The sequence below is a fragment of the Marmota flaviventris genome, chromosome 10, assembly GCF_047511675.1.
Source record: "Marmota flaviventris isolate mMarFla1 chromosome 10, mMarFla1.hap1, whole genome shotgun sequence".
NCBI classification, from domain to species: Eukaryota; Metazoa; Chordata; class Mammalia; order Rodentia; family Sciuridae; genus Marmota; species Marmota flaviventris.
Window position 1 is genome coordinate 108,392,694 of NC_092507.1, and position 13,884 is coordinate 108,406,577.

The 13,884-nt window shown below is 31.9% G+C and overlaps 1 protein-coding gene across 2 annotated transcripts in view; it reads left to right on the forward strand.

The window, feature by feature from the left end:
- Nucleotides 1-13,884, forward strand: part of Man1a2 (mannosidase alpha class 1A member 2) — a 152,445-nt gene that overhangs the window by 82,081 nt on the left and 56,480 nt on the right. For both annotated transcript variants that reach the window (XM_027940237.2, XM_071618229.1), the window contains exons 7-8: nt 795-918; nt 3,569-3,662. In XM_027940237.2, the coding sequence (XP_027796038.1) occupies nt 795-918; nt 3,569-3,662 (218 nt within the window). The remainder of the gene's footprint in view (nt 1-794; nt 919-3,568; nt 3,663-13,884) is intronic.

The window sequence follows — 13,884 nt, forward strand, 5'->3', positions numbered from 1 at the left end:
TCTACAAAACTGAAATACACTGAAATTTATTTTCTTTAAGTTTATATGATAAACTTAATAAAATATTGGAAATATTTCTAGGGACCATCAATAGGGTATTGATTAAATAAATTACATCTATTTATATAATGTGATAGACGTTACTCAAGCACTGTCAGTATTTGGAGCAGGATAGTTCTTTATGGTATGATAATGTTCTAACCATTTAGGACGTTTTATACCTTTGGTCCTCTTGTCGTAAATGCAAGTTGTACACTTACAGTTTGAGACAAGTTGAAATGCACACATGGTTATATGGCCCTGGGATGGGATATTTCAACGGAGAATCAACAATATCATTGAATTCTGTGCAGATCAAAAAGAAACCAAGGAGGAGAAAGCTGTGATAACAGAAGGACCATGAAGGTGCATTGTAGAATAAAATGCAAGATACAGAGGAGTTAGTATAGTTGGCTATATTTGTTCTAGGAAAAGAGGAAAATATGAATATATATTTAGATTGCTTATATATGCATGAAAATTTGAATTGATATGTAATGAAAGTTATTGTGGAGCCTGGCAGTGTGAAAGGAGTTGAGACTAGATAAAATATATTTAATGTATACTTTTTTATAATTTTAAAACGTGGATGTATTACCTATACAAAATTTTTAGTCATCAGAGTTTTAGATATAAATTAACTGTTGTTAGATATAATACTTTTTACGGGATTTATTTAAAATTCATGTATTCATTAGATTTTTTTGTTGTTATTGTTGTTGTCCCCCTTCCCCCAATCTTTTCCTTTCATTCAGTGGAGTAGGGCGAAACTGGGGCTGGGCATCTGCAGGTAGCAGTATTCTGGCTGAATTTGGTACACTACATATGGAATTTGTCCACCTCAGCTACTTGACCGGGGACCTGGTTTACTATAAAAAGGTTAGTTTTCTTTCTTTTTTTGTTTGTTATAAAAGACTTCTTTAAAATTTGTTCAAAGACTTGATTAGTGCTTAATATGTTTATCAGGGCTCTGGATATTATTATTTTTTCTTTTTACCTTAAACATAGCTTTTCAATTTAAAACATTTAAAATATTTATTATTATTTTAAAAGTTTTTAAAAATACAAAAATTTATTGTCATTTCAATTGTGCTGAAGTTCTTAGCCAGCATGGTAAGATAAGAAAAATGAACAAAAGGTTTAAGAATTGAAAAGGAAGAAAGAACATACTGATTATTCACAGATTACATGGTTATCTATTATATAGATATATACTATATTAAGGTAGTCTAAATTTTTCTTTTTGGGGGAGCGGGGTAGGAAGGGTAAATGGATTGAACCCAGGGCATTGCACATGTTTATGCACTTTGCCACAGAGCCGTATCTTCAACCTGAACAGTCTTTTTCAATGACTAAACCAAGAGCTTAATGTGGGTTTATTTTTTGTATAAAAGACTTATATCGACATTAAAAGTCAACAATATTTCTCTGAACCAGCTACAAAAGGGAAGAAAATGTCATTTTATAAAAAGATGCCTTATGATGATAGCAACAAAAGTATGTTTCCCACAAAAAGTAAAGTTCGATACTTTATTAAATGACATTGGAGAAGACTTAAATAAGTGAGAGTAGGATCACAGACTGATGGTTAATACTTCTTTGGACTGCAAGTAATGTGCGAGAAGCTAGACAAATAACAAAGAATTTTACAGACAAGCTATGTTTGTGTCTGCAAACTTGGGCAAGAAAAGAGAATCCGTGACAGATATTCTGTCCTGAGCAGTGAGTGCTGCATTGAAAATCACAGTTGACTAGGGGAAAGCAAAGGGCATAAAAACATATTTACATCTGGACTCTTGTCTAGTCTTATATGAAAGCTTTCTTGTGAATAGCTGAGTCAAGAAAAATAGTAATGAGTAGTTCATCAACAAAGAACAAGTACAAAATTTATACAAAAATCTTCCAGAATAAAAGAATGAAATGCACATGAGAAATACTGGCCAAAAAATATTTATCAGAGAATAGCAGTCGAAAATTCTGAGCAAACATTACCATAGCAAAGAGATAAGACCTCATTTGTATAGAACAGAATATGTAGTTACAAGTGCTCAGAGAAGATAAGATGTGATATCAGTAACAAAGTATAAGATAGAATTATTACCAAAATGAAGGCCAAAATGGAAACAATGCAAAGAAAGACAGGGTTCAAAATATAGCAAAGAAAAAAAAAAGAAGTCAAAATTGAGAAAAGTTAATGTATAGAAATTAAAAAGAAAGGAAATGATAGGGAAAAGAGGCTAAGATAATTCAATATTATACATAATTTTCAGATAACAAAAAGTTGCTAGTTTTCTCATGTTACATAATATCCTTCAGAACTATCTAAAACTGGTTCATGGAATTATTCAGATTGAAATTATTATACATAATGGTGCTTTCAAATATGAAAGGACACAGGAAATATAGACAGCGTTTTTGAACCTATTCCTAAAGCTATTTGATGATGACATTCAGCCAAATAAGAAATGATGGAAGACCTTGCAGAGAAAGGATTAGAATTATGCCCAAATCCAGAAAAAGCAAGTATGTGCAAGGTCCTGTGAAAAATAGAATGTTTTCCCAACCAGTTAGAAATAATTAATACCAGCCAGATACCCATAAAATATAAACATAATATTCTCAAATAAAGAATACTAGAAATAAAGCACCTTTACTGCTGTATTGTTTAAACACTCCCCCAGCCAAAGCACTTATAAAATCCAACCAATCTAGAAATAAATAAAAATAAATCCCTGGAGAATCTCTAGCCTCTTAATATATTTTGTGATTTAATTTCCCCCTTAACCTCTTGGAGATCCCTTAGGAATTGGAATTTTAGGAATTTAGGGATATGTACTATGGGGCCAGTATTTAAAGTTAAACCATTTGGTTTTACTTCATTGTTTTTTTTTTTAATTCATTAAATTCAAATTAATGTAATACTTTCTAATGTTTTGCCTCCATTTCTATGAAATTATTAATGTTCTCATGTTAAATATGTACATATTAAATATGTCTGGAATGATATTTATCAACAGTGTTTCTGATGTCTATTTCTGGACAGTAGAATGTAGAAATTTAAAATGGTATCACAGGGCTGACAATGTGTAGTTCAGTAGTAGAGTAATTGCATAGCATACAAGGGACCCAGGGTTATATTCCAATACCACTTACATATATACATCAGTGTGTGTGTGTGTGTGTGTGTGTGTGTGTACATACATATATGTGTGTGTGTGTATATATATGTATATAAGTAAATAATTATATACTTAAAAATTATTTCTATCTGAGCTACTTTTCTTTGTATCACTTTTATTATTGCTTGATTTTTAAAATAACAATCTTGTAAGAATAATGAGTCATTTAAGAAATAGCAGGCTTTCCTGACCATCACACACACAAAAAGCAGGGAGTGGGTTATAGGTTCTTAAATGACAGAAAAAAAAAAAGAAAAAGGAAGAAAGAAAACAAAGACTAGACTAATACCAAACCTTGATAACCTTTATTTTTGTTCATTACATTCTTAATTTTAAATTATTTTGCTTAGGTCATGCATATTCGGAAACTACTTCAGCAAATGGATCGTCCAAATGGCCTTTATCCAAATTATTTGAACCCAAGAACAGGGCGCTGGGGTCAGTGTAAGTATTTCTAGTATAACTGATATTTTGTTAAGAGGTTAATTGTCTGAAAACTCATGCTTGATGTAGTGAAAGGTACACTGTAAGAATTAGAACCCTCAGTTCATGTCTAACTCTGTGACCTATTAGTGCTGTTAACTTTGATGAGTTTCTAATCACAAAGCTTGTTTTCTTCTCGTAAAATGCAAACATTAATAACCTGTCCCACAAAAATATTTTAATTCATGTATTTTAAGTACTTTGCTAAAATACTGTGTGGCAGTTTGAAGGGTCATACTTACTATTAGCACATCTTTGAGCACCGCTTGAAAGGATTTTGAAACACAAATAAGTTAAACTAGGAAAGGAGGCAGTTTCTCTTGGACAAACAATGTGTAATTTAAGGAAAAGATATCATGACATCCATAATTTACTGAGCTCTGTGCCAAGTTTTTGGATGTAACTAAAGGTGGGGAAAGAATATTACTGGGCTTGACATGAATTTAGGGAGCTCCCAGCCTTAGCAGAATACACTTAGAAGTAGTTGGAATATGATATGATAATGATAAATGTTGCAGTAGAGGAATATACCAGTTGTTAATGTGAAACTGTGATAGAAGTGATTCCTCTGCCTGACAGTTTCATGTTTGTTTTGGGTGGTGCTGATTTTTATTATTAGAGCTTTAGAATATTTCTTTAAAGGAACTAATTTTTTTGGAAGGAGGGTGGGGTACCAGGGATTGAACACAGGGGCACTCGATCACTGAGCCACATCCTATTTTGTATTTTATTTAGAGACAGGGTCTCACAGAGTTGCTTAGTGCCTCACTTTTGCTGAAGCTGGCTTTGAACTTGTGATCCTCCTACCTCAGCCTCCAGAGCCACTGGGATTACAGGCATGCACCATGGCCCTGGGCAGGAACTGATTTTTAAAAAATAATAAATAATGAATATTCATGTGGAATTGTGGAACTTAAGGAATGTTAACAATTATGGATTTACCAATGTTGTTCTCTTTAAAAAGAGTCTATTTTAAAACTAAAACCATAGAAGTTGCAACTTCACTCCTAATAAAACATTTGAGTTATTTTTGAGACTAATAAAATCATAATGAAGTAATAAGAGTCAAAAATAACAATCATAGCAATCATTATTAAATTTTATGTATTGAAACACTCGTAAATTTGCTAGTGAAAAACTTTGCCAATATGAGTATAAAGAGTGGGAAAATTTTTGCCTCAGAATTGTCTTTTAGGCTCCTTTTTAGGAGTTTATTGTAATTTTGTGAAAGACAGGCAGATTGGTCCATATAGGTCTTTCAGAGACTAGATCTCACTTTTTTGGTACTACTTCTTTATTGTTGTTATAACTGAGGATTGAACGTGGGGCGCTCTACCATAGACGTGTACCCCAAGCCCTTTTTATTTTTTTGTTTTGAGACAGGATCCTAGATTACTGAGACTGGTATCAAACTTGGGATCTTCCTGCTTCAATATCCTAAGTTGCTGGAATTATAAGTTTTTGGTACTTCTACATACTTTTTCTCTATCCAAAAATTCTTTGCATATAGCTCACTTTTCTCTTCATTTTGAAAATAAGGTCTAATTCCTGGGCTGAATGGAAATTATATTATCTGAGAAAGCAAAATCTTAAAAGCCACATTTCTAAATATAAGAGTGCAGTCTTTTTCTAAAATATAAAAGTGGCACACACCTGTGATCCCAGCTGTTTGGGAGGATAAGAAAGGAGAATCACAAATTTCAGGTCTCAAAATAAAAAATAAAAAGGAGTGACGAAAAAGCAAAGGCACGAGTGGTGTGACTGTACTTTGTGTACAATCAGAGACATGAAAATTCATGCTCTATATGTGTAATATAAATTGAATCTCATTCTGCTGTCATATATAACAAATTAGAATAAATAAAAAATAAATAAATAAAAAGGACTGGGTGATTGATTGATTCAATGGATTCAATTCCCAGTACTGCAATAAATAATTAAATAATAAATAAATGAAAGAAAAAATGCAGTTTTTGTGTTCCCACATAAAAGTGATTGGATTGAATTGGATCTCTACTTGGTATCTACTTGGTAGATTTTGTTGTAAGTTTTTATCCCTTAGAATTGTATTGAGATTGGAAATATTCTAACATTGGAGAAAAATATGACTAGTTTCTGCCTTATACCATATGCCAGTATATATTCTATGTAGCATAACTATTTAAATGTATAAAATGAAACAAACAAACAAATGGTTGAACATATAACCAGGAAAACTTTCTAAGCATATCACTTAAAGCAGAAACAAAGGTGTCTATTTTACAATATATAAATGTTAACCTACATTTCATAACAAATAAAAGGCAAGTTATGAACTAAAGAAATATTTAAACATATTTGGAAAACAAAGTATTCATATCCTTTCTTTATTAAAAACTTTTAGAGGATCATAAGCAAAGAAAAATTAATTCTTAAAAACAAACACAAATGGACAATAAACAAATATTCATATTTAATCCCAAGAATAGTGTTAGTAAAAATAAGTAGTAGTTGGAAATAATGTAATGTGACAACATCTGTTTCTGTACAGACTACTGCTTCTACACTAGTATTTACAAAGCCTGTAATACTTGTAGCATCTCTGGACTGGTCCCCAGAGATCTTTGTCTCTTCTATTTCACCATGCCCATAAGCAAATCAATGCAGCTTTAACATCTATACATTAACGTTTATTTACTTTAACTAACTCAGGAGTTATTTATAATAGTGACAATTTTAAACATTTTAAAACAACTTTTGTCCAACAGAATTTGCTATGATGAGCAAAGTGTTCTGTATTTCTTTTGACCCATATAATAGTCACTAGCCAGACAGGGTTATAAGCACTTGCTGTCTTGTGAGCACTGTTTGGAACTTTATTTTTTATTGTATTTACTTTCAATTAATTTAAATTTAAATAGCTTTTTGTGCCTAATGCACTGCCATTGGACATTGGTATTTTTTTAACATTCTTTTTTTTGGCGGGGTGGGGGGCGGTTATTCAGGATCGAACTTGGGCACTGAATCACTGAACCACATCCCCAGCCCTATTTTTTATTTTATTTAGAGACTTTAATATGTTTGGTTAAATAAAAATTTTGGTTCCTCCATATACACAGCCATTAAAATTTGTAGTATACTTGACATGGATAAATATAACAAATCTAGAAAGACATTTAGAAAGAGAGAAAAGAATTACTTTAATAATAGAAAGTAGAATGTTCTATTTCTTCTGAATGTTTGTTTTTATTTTCTCCTTTTTGTTTTCCTAGTTATCCAAATTTGATAGTAAACATTAATTACTTTTGAAGTAGGGTTAAAAATATTTTAAAATAAAAACCAGGATGCCTTTATTTACAAAAAAAAATATTAAGATACTGGAAAAAATAAATTACAATTTGAGAATTGCTAGCCTTTAAATGAACAACAGTATAGTATAAATTAGCATCTCAATTATTGAAAAGATAACTTTTTTCCTTCAACATTGTTGAGAAAACATGAAAAAGAATGAAGTTGAACCCTTACCTTATGCCATTTACAAAAATTATCTCAAAATAGATTTTAAAAACCCTAAATTTAAGAGCCTAAACTTTAAATCTCTTAGAATTCTTAGTGGCAAATCTTCATTTCTTTTGATTTATCAGTGGACTCTTTATTATGACAAACAGATAACAATAGTTTTTTAAAAAGATAAATTAGATTTTATTATATTTAAGAACTTTTGTGCACCAAATGATACAATCATGAGAGTAAAAGACCACTCACAGAATGAGAATATTTGAAAATTGTGTATTTGATGAGGGAACACGTAAAATATATATATATATATATATATATGAATATATAAAGAAGCCCTACAACTAAACAGGAATATGATGATACAATCGAAAAACAGACAAAGAACTTGGAAAGTCATTTCTTCAAAGTACATATGCAAATGGAAAATAAGTTCATGAAAAAATGGTTATTATTATTAATTATTAGGAAAATGCAAATCAAAACCACAGTGTACCACTTTACATCTACCCAGATGGCTATAATCCAAAGAAGAGAATATACGTACTGGGAAAGATGTGGAAAAATTGGAACCCTTGTCGTTGCTGGTGGAAAAATGATGTGTTGTAGCCACTTGTGAAAACTATTTGGCAGTTCCTCAAAAAGTTAAACATAGAATTACCATGTGAATGCAATTCAATTTCTACATATATATTCAAGTGATTTGAAAACAAAGATTCAAACAGATACTTCTGAGCTAATATCCATAGCGACATTATTCACAATAGCTAAGAGGTGAAAACAGTTTGTGATGGTCTGAATGTGGTTTGTCCCCCTAGAGGTTTATGTACTAGAAACTTGGTACTGAGTGGTTGTGTTGAGGTTTTGGAACCTTTATGAGGTAAGGGGCTAGATCAAGGTAATTGGAGGGTTGTGCCCTCAGAGGGGATTCTTATTGGTCTTGTGGAGTGAGTGAGTTCTTGTGGATTGTTATAAAGCAAAGCTATTCCACATGCTTGGTCCTTTCTGCATATGGCTGGTTATCCTTGTTCTCTACCATGTTGTGTTATAGCCAGAAGTCCCTCACTAGAAAAAATGTTGGCATGTTGATCTTGAATCTCCAAAACTGTAAGCTAAATAAACCTTTTTTCTTCATAAGTACCTAGCTTCAGGTATTTTGTTACAGCAGCAGAAAAATGGACTGATACATAGCCCAGGTATCCAATAGTGAATGGATTAAAAATTATATACATAGTGGAATATTACTTAACTATTAAAAGGAACGAAACTCTGAATCATGTCACAACATAAATAAACCTTGAAAATAGCCATAAAAAGACAAATATTGTACGATTCTACTGTCACATATCTAGAGTAGTCACATTCATAGAGCCTAGCAGAGGCTTGAGAGAGAGAGAGGAATGGAGAGTTACTACTACAGAGTTCCTCTCTCTGGTCACAGAAAAGTTTTGGAAATATGTAGTGGTTATGGTTATACATCACTATGAATGTAACTAATGCCACTCAAAGATACACTTAAAAATAGTTAAAATTCCAACTTTTATGTATAATTTACAATAAAAATTCCATTCAGTAAAGATAACTCATGTTCCTTTATTTTTCCCTACAAACTAAATTCAAATTACTTTTTGATGTGTTCACTCTCAGCAGTTATTAATTTTGAAAATGTTATAGAAAGAGCTATTCATTGGTTATTTTGGCAAAGGTTTTTAAAATCCTAGGGAGCTGCCCTGATATTGCTTTAGCAGCTGCAGTCCTTACTAAATTGTCCAATTTGTCCTTTTTAATGTTTTTGTATATTTTATATCAGCTTCTGAAAAGTATATCAAATTCCATTATTATCTTTGAGCAGTATACATCTGTCATATCTATAAATAGACTGCAAAACAAACATTTAATTGAACTGAAATTTAACAATTCAGCATTGGCTAACTGTATTATAATTAGAGTAATGATAATGTCTGACATGCACATAGCAATCACAGAGAGTAATTACCAGTAATTACCTTCAGGAAAAGTACTTGGCAACAGATATAAAAGAATATAGTAAGGAACCTAGAGTTAAAGGCAAAGTTCTTTTTCTTTTTTACTTTGGTTTTTTTCCCCCACAAGTTTCCTAAGTACAATGCTTAACCTATGCCAGTTGATGGTTAAAGTGAAGAAAATATAAAGAATTAGTTGTTATAATTCACTAATGTTTTTTGCTCCCAAGTTTAAAATTGTGGAAAAATAAGAATGGGTATATTATTTGGAGTTAGAAGACTAATCCTGGCTTTCCTGATTACTAAATTAGATAAAATATTGAACTTCTCTATGCCTCTGTTTCTTCTTTTGGCTGAAAGTTTTTAGAAGGATGATCATGCGGATCATATTTGTAAGGTAATATATTTGAAAATGCTTTAATATTAGCTTTTATTCTAAAATTTCCTGTATGAATATTTCAAAAAGTAGCTTCTGTTAGAATCTTTCCATCATTAACTGTATGACACGCTGAAATAGAAGTGAATTATTGATATTTAGGAGTGCTTTAAAATACATTATCAATTTGTGAAAATCAAAAGGACCTTGGAGTGAAATCAGACTTGACATGTAGGTAGTCACGGTTCAGTGGTTCAAATAAGAACATCAGGCTGCTGGGTGATAAACTCTATAGTTATCTTGGCTTTCAGGCTTCTACATACAATCTTCTCCCGGACCAATTCCTAGAAGCGCTTGAGTGAACTTGTCAGGAAGGAGGAGGGACTGAGACTAAGTTTTGTAAACTAAGTAAGTTACCACTAAGTCTGTCAACCCTAACAATTATTAAGAGATACAGAAAACATTTTCCCCCACCATAATGCTAACACTTGACTTTCCCCTGCCCTTTCCTCCTTTATTCATTTTTATTTAAAATTCTCTTCATATATTGTTTTCTTTTCTACTCATTTGTTAATCCTTTCTTAGGTCTACAATGTATCTAAGAATAGATGCCTGAAACAAGATACAAAAAAGAAAGAAAGAAAGCCCCACCACCACCACCACCACCACCACCCGCCATTATCTTAATGACTCTTACTTATAAATATGTTGTGTCAGGGCTGTTTTGCCTGTTTTTCTACTTCTATTTATACCTTTAAAGAGACACCTCCTGACTACAAAGATTAGCTCTTGATACTTCTTATACCTTCCTAACCATTGAGTTACAAATTATCATTTTATACTGTTATTTCCTGATCTAAATATTTTTTCTTCATTCAGTCTCTATCACATTTATTTAAGTGTAAATTTAGTAAATAAAACTGTATCTTTTAGTTTTTGCACTGTTCAGTAACAATTCCCTATTTTTTTAAATAAAAGTTATTATGTTATGAACATAACATAAGAATGATATGAATAGGGAAGTAATTTACTGTGGAAGAATTTGGTTGATTCTGTTCTTGGTCTTTCCTGGTTTAAATATGTAGAGAGAGTGGATATGTGAAATGATAAGAATATATGGATTCCACAAAAGCATATCTCAGTGAAAGTATTAGAGGTAAAATTAGTGTTGAATTAGTAGCCTTCTAATCAAGCAGTTTCTATCATTTAAGGAGTTGGTATAAGAAATTGTAAATACAGGATTAGATTATGTATAGGCAATCCTTCAGAGTGATTGGGTTCTTCTACTGTTTTTTCTTTCTTTCTTTTTTTTTTTTTTAGAGAGAGAGAATTTTAATATTTATTTTTTAGTTTTCGGTGGACACAACATCTTTGTTGGTATGTGGTGCTGAGGATCGAACCCGGGCCGCACGCATGCCAGGCGAGCGCGCTACCGCTTGAGCCACATCCCCAGCCCTCTTCTACTGTTTTAACATTATTGGAATGGGTCTGGCCTACTCACCTTACTTATATAAACTTTCCCCACTATTGTATAAACTACAGTAAAATAATGATCTATTCTTATCAAACAGATACTGTGTTCCCATGATAAAGGTAGTTATTTCAATACAAATGTTTACAAGGAATAAATATCATCAGTATTTTCTTTGTTGAAATACACTGTACAGGAAAGAGAAATGACTTCTTGGTCTTCAGTAGCATTCTTTTACGTTAATGTAATTTCACATGGTCTCTAAATCAAGATCGACAGAATTCTTGCTTGACATATATTTTTGGTTGTTGTATATTTTATTTTGAGTGGAGGTAATTGATTATTTTTTACAAGAAAATGTAATATTCTCTCTACTACTTAATAATAAGGTTAATTTTAATATGATTCATTACTGTTACTTTTCCAATTTCCGTTCTTCCTTCTTAGAGAATATATACTCTGTTAAAGGTTAAATAGTTAAGGCACATACCATCAGGTTTCATTTTCAGAAACTTGACAAGAAACAATCAGGTTTTAAGAAAACTCCAACGAGGAAACAATTACTTTTATTCTGACAAAACTGTCTATAAATTAAGTAAAACAAAAGACCTTAAAGCAAGAAGGTCTACTAGAAAGTTATCATAATAAGCATGTGGATCCAAGGTAGTTATATGTGAGAATGGTAACCATCCTAGCTTTTTATCCTCTTCTTTTTACCATTCATCCTTCACTAAGTCTTAGCAGTTATATTTTCAAAATATTATTTTCCTCATTTTAGTTGTCACTTTTTCTATTTATAATACCTTCCTCCTTATTTATGTTCTCTTATCAATAAATTTGTACCTATTTGATTAAAATAGAAAAAGAAAATTTAAATGAAGTCTTCAAATTCAGTAGTCTCCAACAGAAAACTATCTGATAGGTGTATATCTTGGCTTTTTTTTTTTTTTTTTTTTTTTTTGCTATGTGTTAAAGGCTTGGCTCTCAGCTTGATGCTGTAGGAAGGTAGTAGAAGTCTTTATGAAGCAGTCCAGTGGGAGGTTTTAGATCATTAGTCTGTGCCCTCAAAAGGGAACTTGTGGAACTTGGATTTCTTGTGATCTTTCTTTCCTTCTTTTGTTTTCTGGCCACCATGAGGTAAGCAGCTTGCTCCATTACACATTCCCTGCTGTGATTGCTGCCTTGTCACAGGTCCAAAGACAATGGAACAATAATGGACTCAAATCTCCAAAATTGTGAGCCAAAATAAGCCTTTTCTTTTTATAAGCTGATTGTCTCAGATATTTGATATAATAGCAGCCGGCTAATGCATTCATTAAAAAATTAATATCAGTTTTGTTTTGGTGCTAAAGTTATAGGATAGGTTTTCTCTCATTTACAGTATTTTTGCATTCATGAATTGCACAAATTCTTACTGAACTACCAATTAACAACTACTGTTGTAGATACTGGGTGTATAGATATGAACAAATAGACAATGACCTTAAATTAACCCGTTTTTTCCTTCATTCCAGATGTGGAACACCTATAAAAACTTAAGTAGAATAACAAATATTCCACTTATGATAACATTGAATAATATTTGGGTATATATTATGTTTGCAGAATTGAAAACTTGGGACTTAATGGGTTAATACCTTTGTAGAACTTGTGTTCTACAGAAGAAACATACAATAAACAAACATATAATGTGTTGTCATCTAATGATTAAGAATTTTACCACAACTCTTCTGGTCATAGTCACGAAGATTCTCCATATTGCTGAATATAGTGGGGTCAATTCTTAGGTCTTATCTTTCTGAATTCATCAGCATCTCAATTTCAGTTTCCTTGAAGTACTTTTGGTTTCTACAATAACATATTGTTTTGCTTTTTTTTTTGTCTTTTTTAACTACCTTCAGTTTTCTTAACATTTGTTTTTCTTTACTCCTACTGTCTTGGAATGCTTTAAAGCTTAGTCCGCTTCTCTGTCTTCACCCTAGTATCATGATTTTAAATGCTGTCTATTACACAACATGATAGATCTCAAATTTAGAACTCCTGTCCCCACCTTGTCCTTGCTCTTTATACTCAGATATCCAATTATCTATTGGACATCTTTACTTAAAATCTTATAGACATCTCAAACTTAATATAACTGAGCTCTTTATAATTCTTTCCACCTCATCACTTGTTATTCCTCCAGCCTTTCTCATTTCAGTTAATGGTAGCTCCATTCTTGCTTATGCCATGTATCTTGGTGTCATCCTTTATGTCATACTCAACCTCCAGTTCCTCAGCAAATTCTATTCTTTTTGCCCTTGTAACATACCTGGAATATAATTGTCACTATCCTGAGGCAGTTACCATCTCTTGCCTGGATTATTGTAACAGCATTCTAATTGGTCTTCCTATTTCCAACCACTCCCCTCACCCCCAGTCTATTCTTAAAACAGGAGCTAGTAATTGTAACAATATAAGTCACATTGTGCCACTTTGTATAATTCTCCAGTGGCTTTCTATCTTATTTGGAGTAGAAATCAAAGGCCTTATGAACCCTTTTTGATCTAGCTTTTATATCTCTTCTCCCTTATTTATTCTGTTCCAACTGCCTTGGCCTACTCTCAGCCCTTGAGTCCACAGGCACATTTTTCCCACACAGCTATTATTATACCTTCTGTTCCCTCTGCTTAGAATAATCTTCCTAGAGATATTCACATGCTTTCTTTATTCAGATTTTTTTTTTACTTAAAAATTAACTTGTTAATGAAAGTTTTTCCTGGTCACTTTATCTAAAAAATCTATAGTACTATGATCCCCAAATATCCAAATATATACTTTATATGTCCCTTCCAAGAACACAGAATCGAAAGTCAGAAT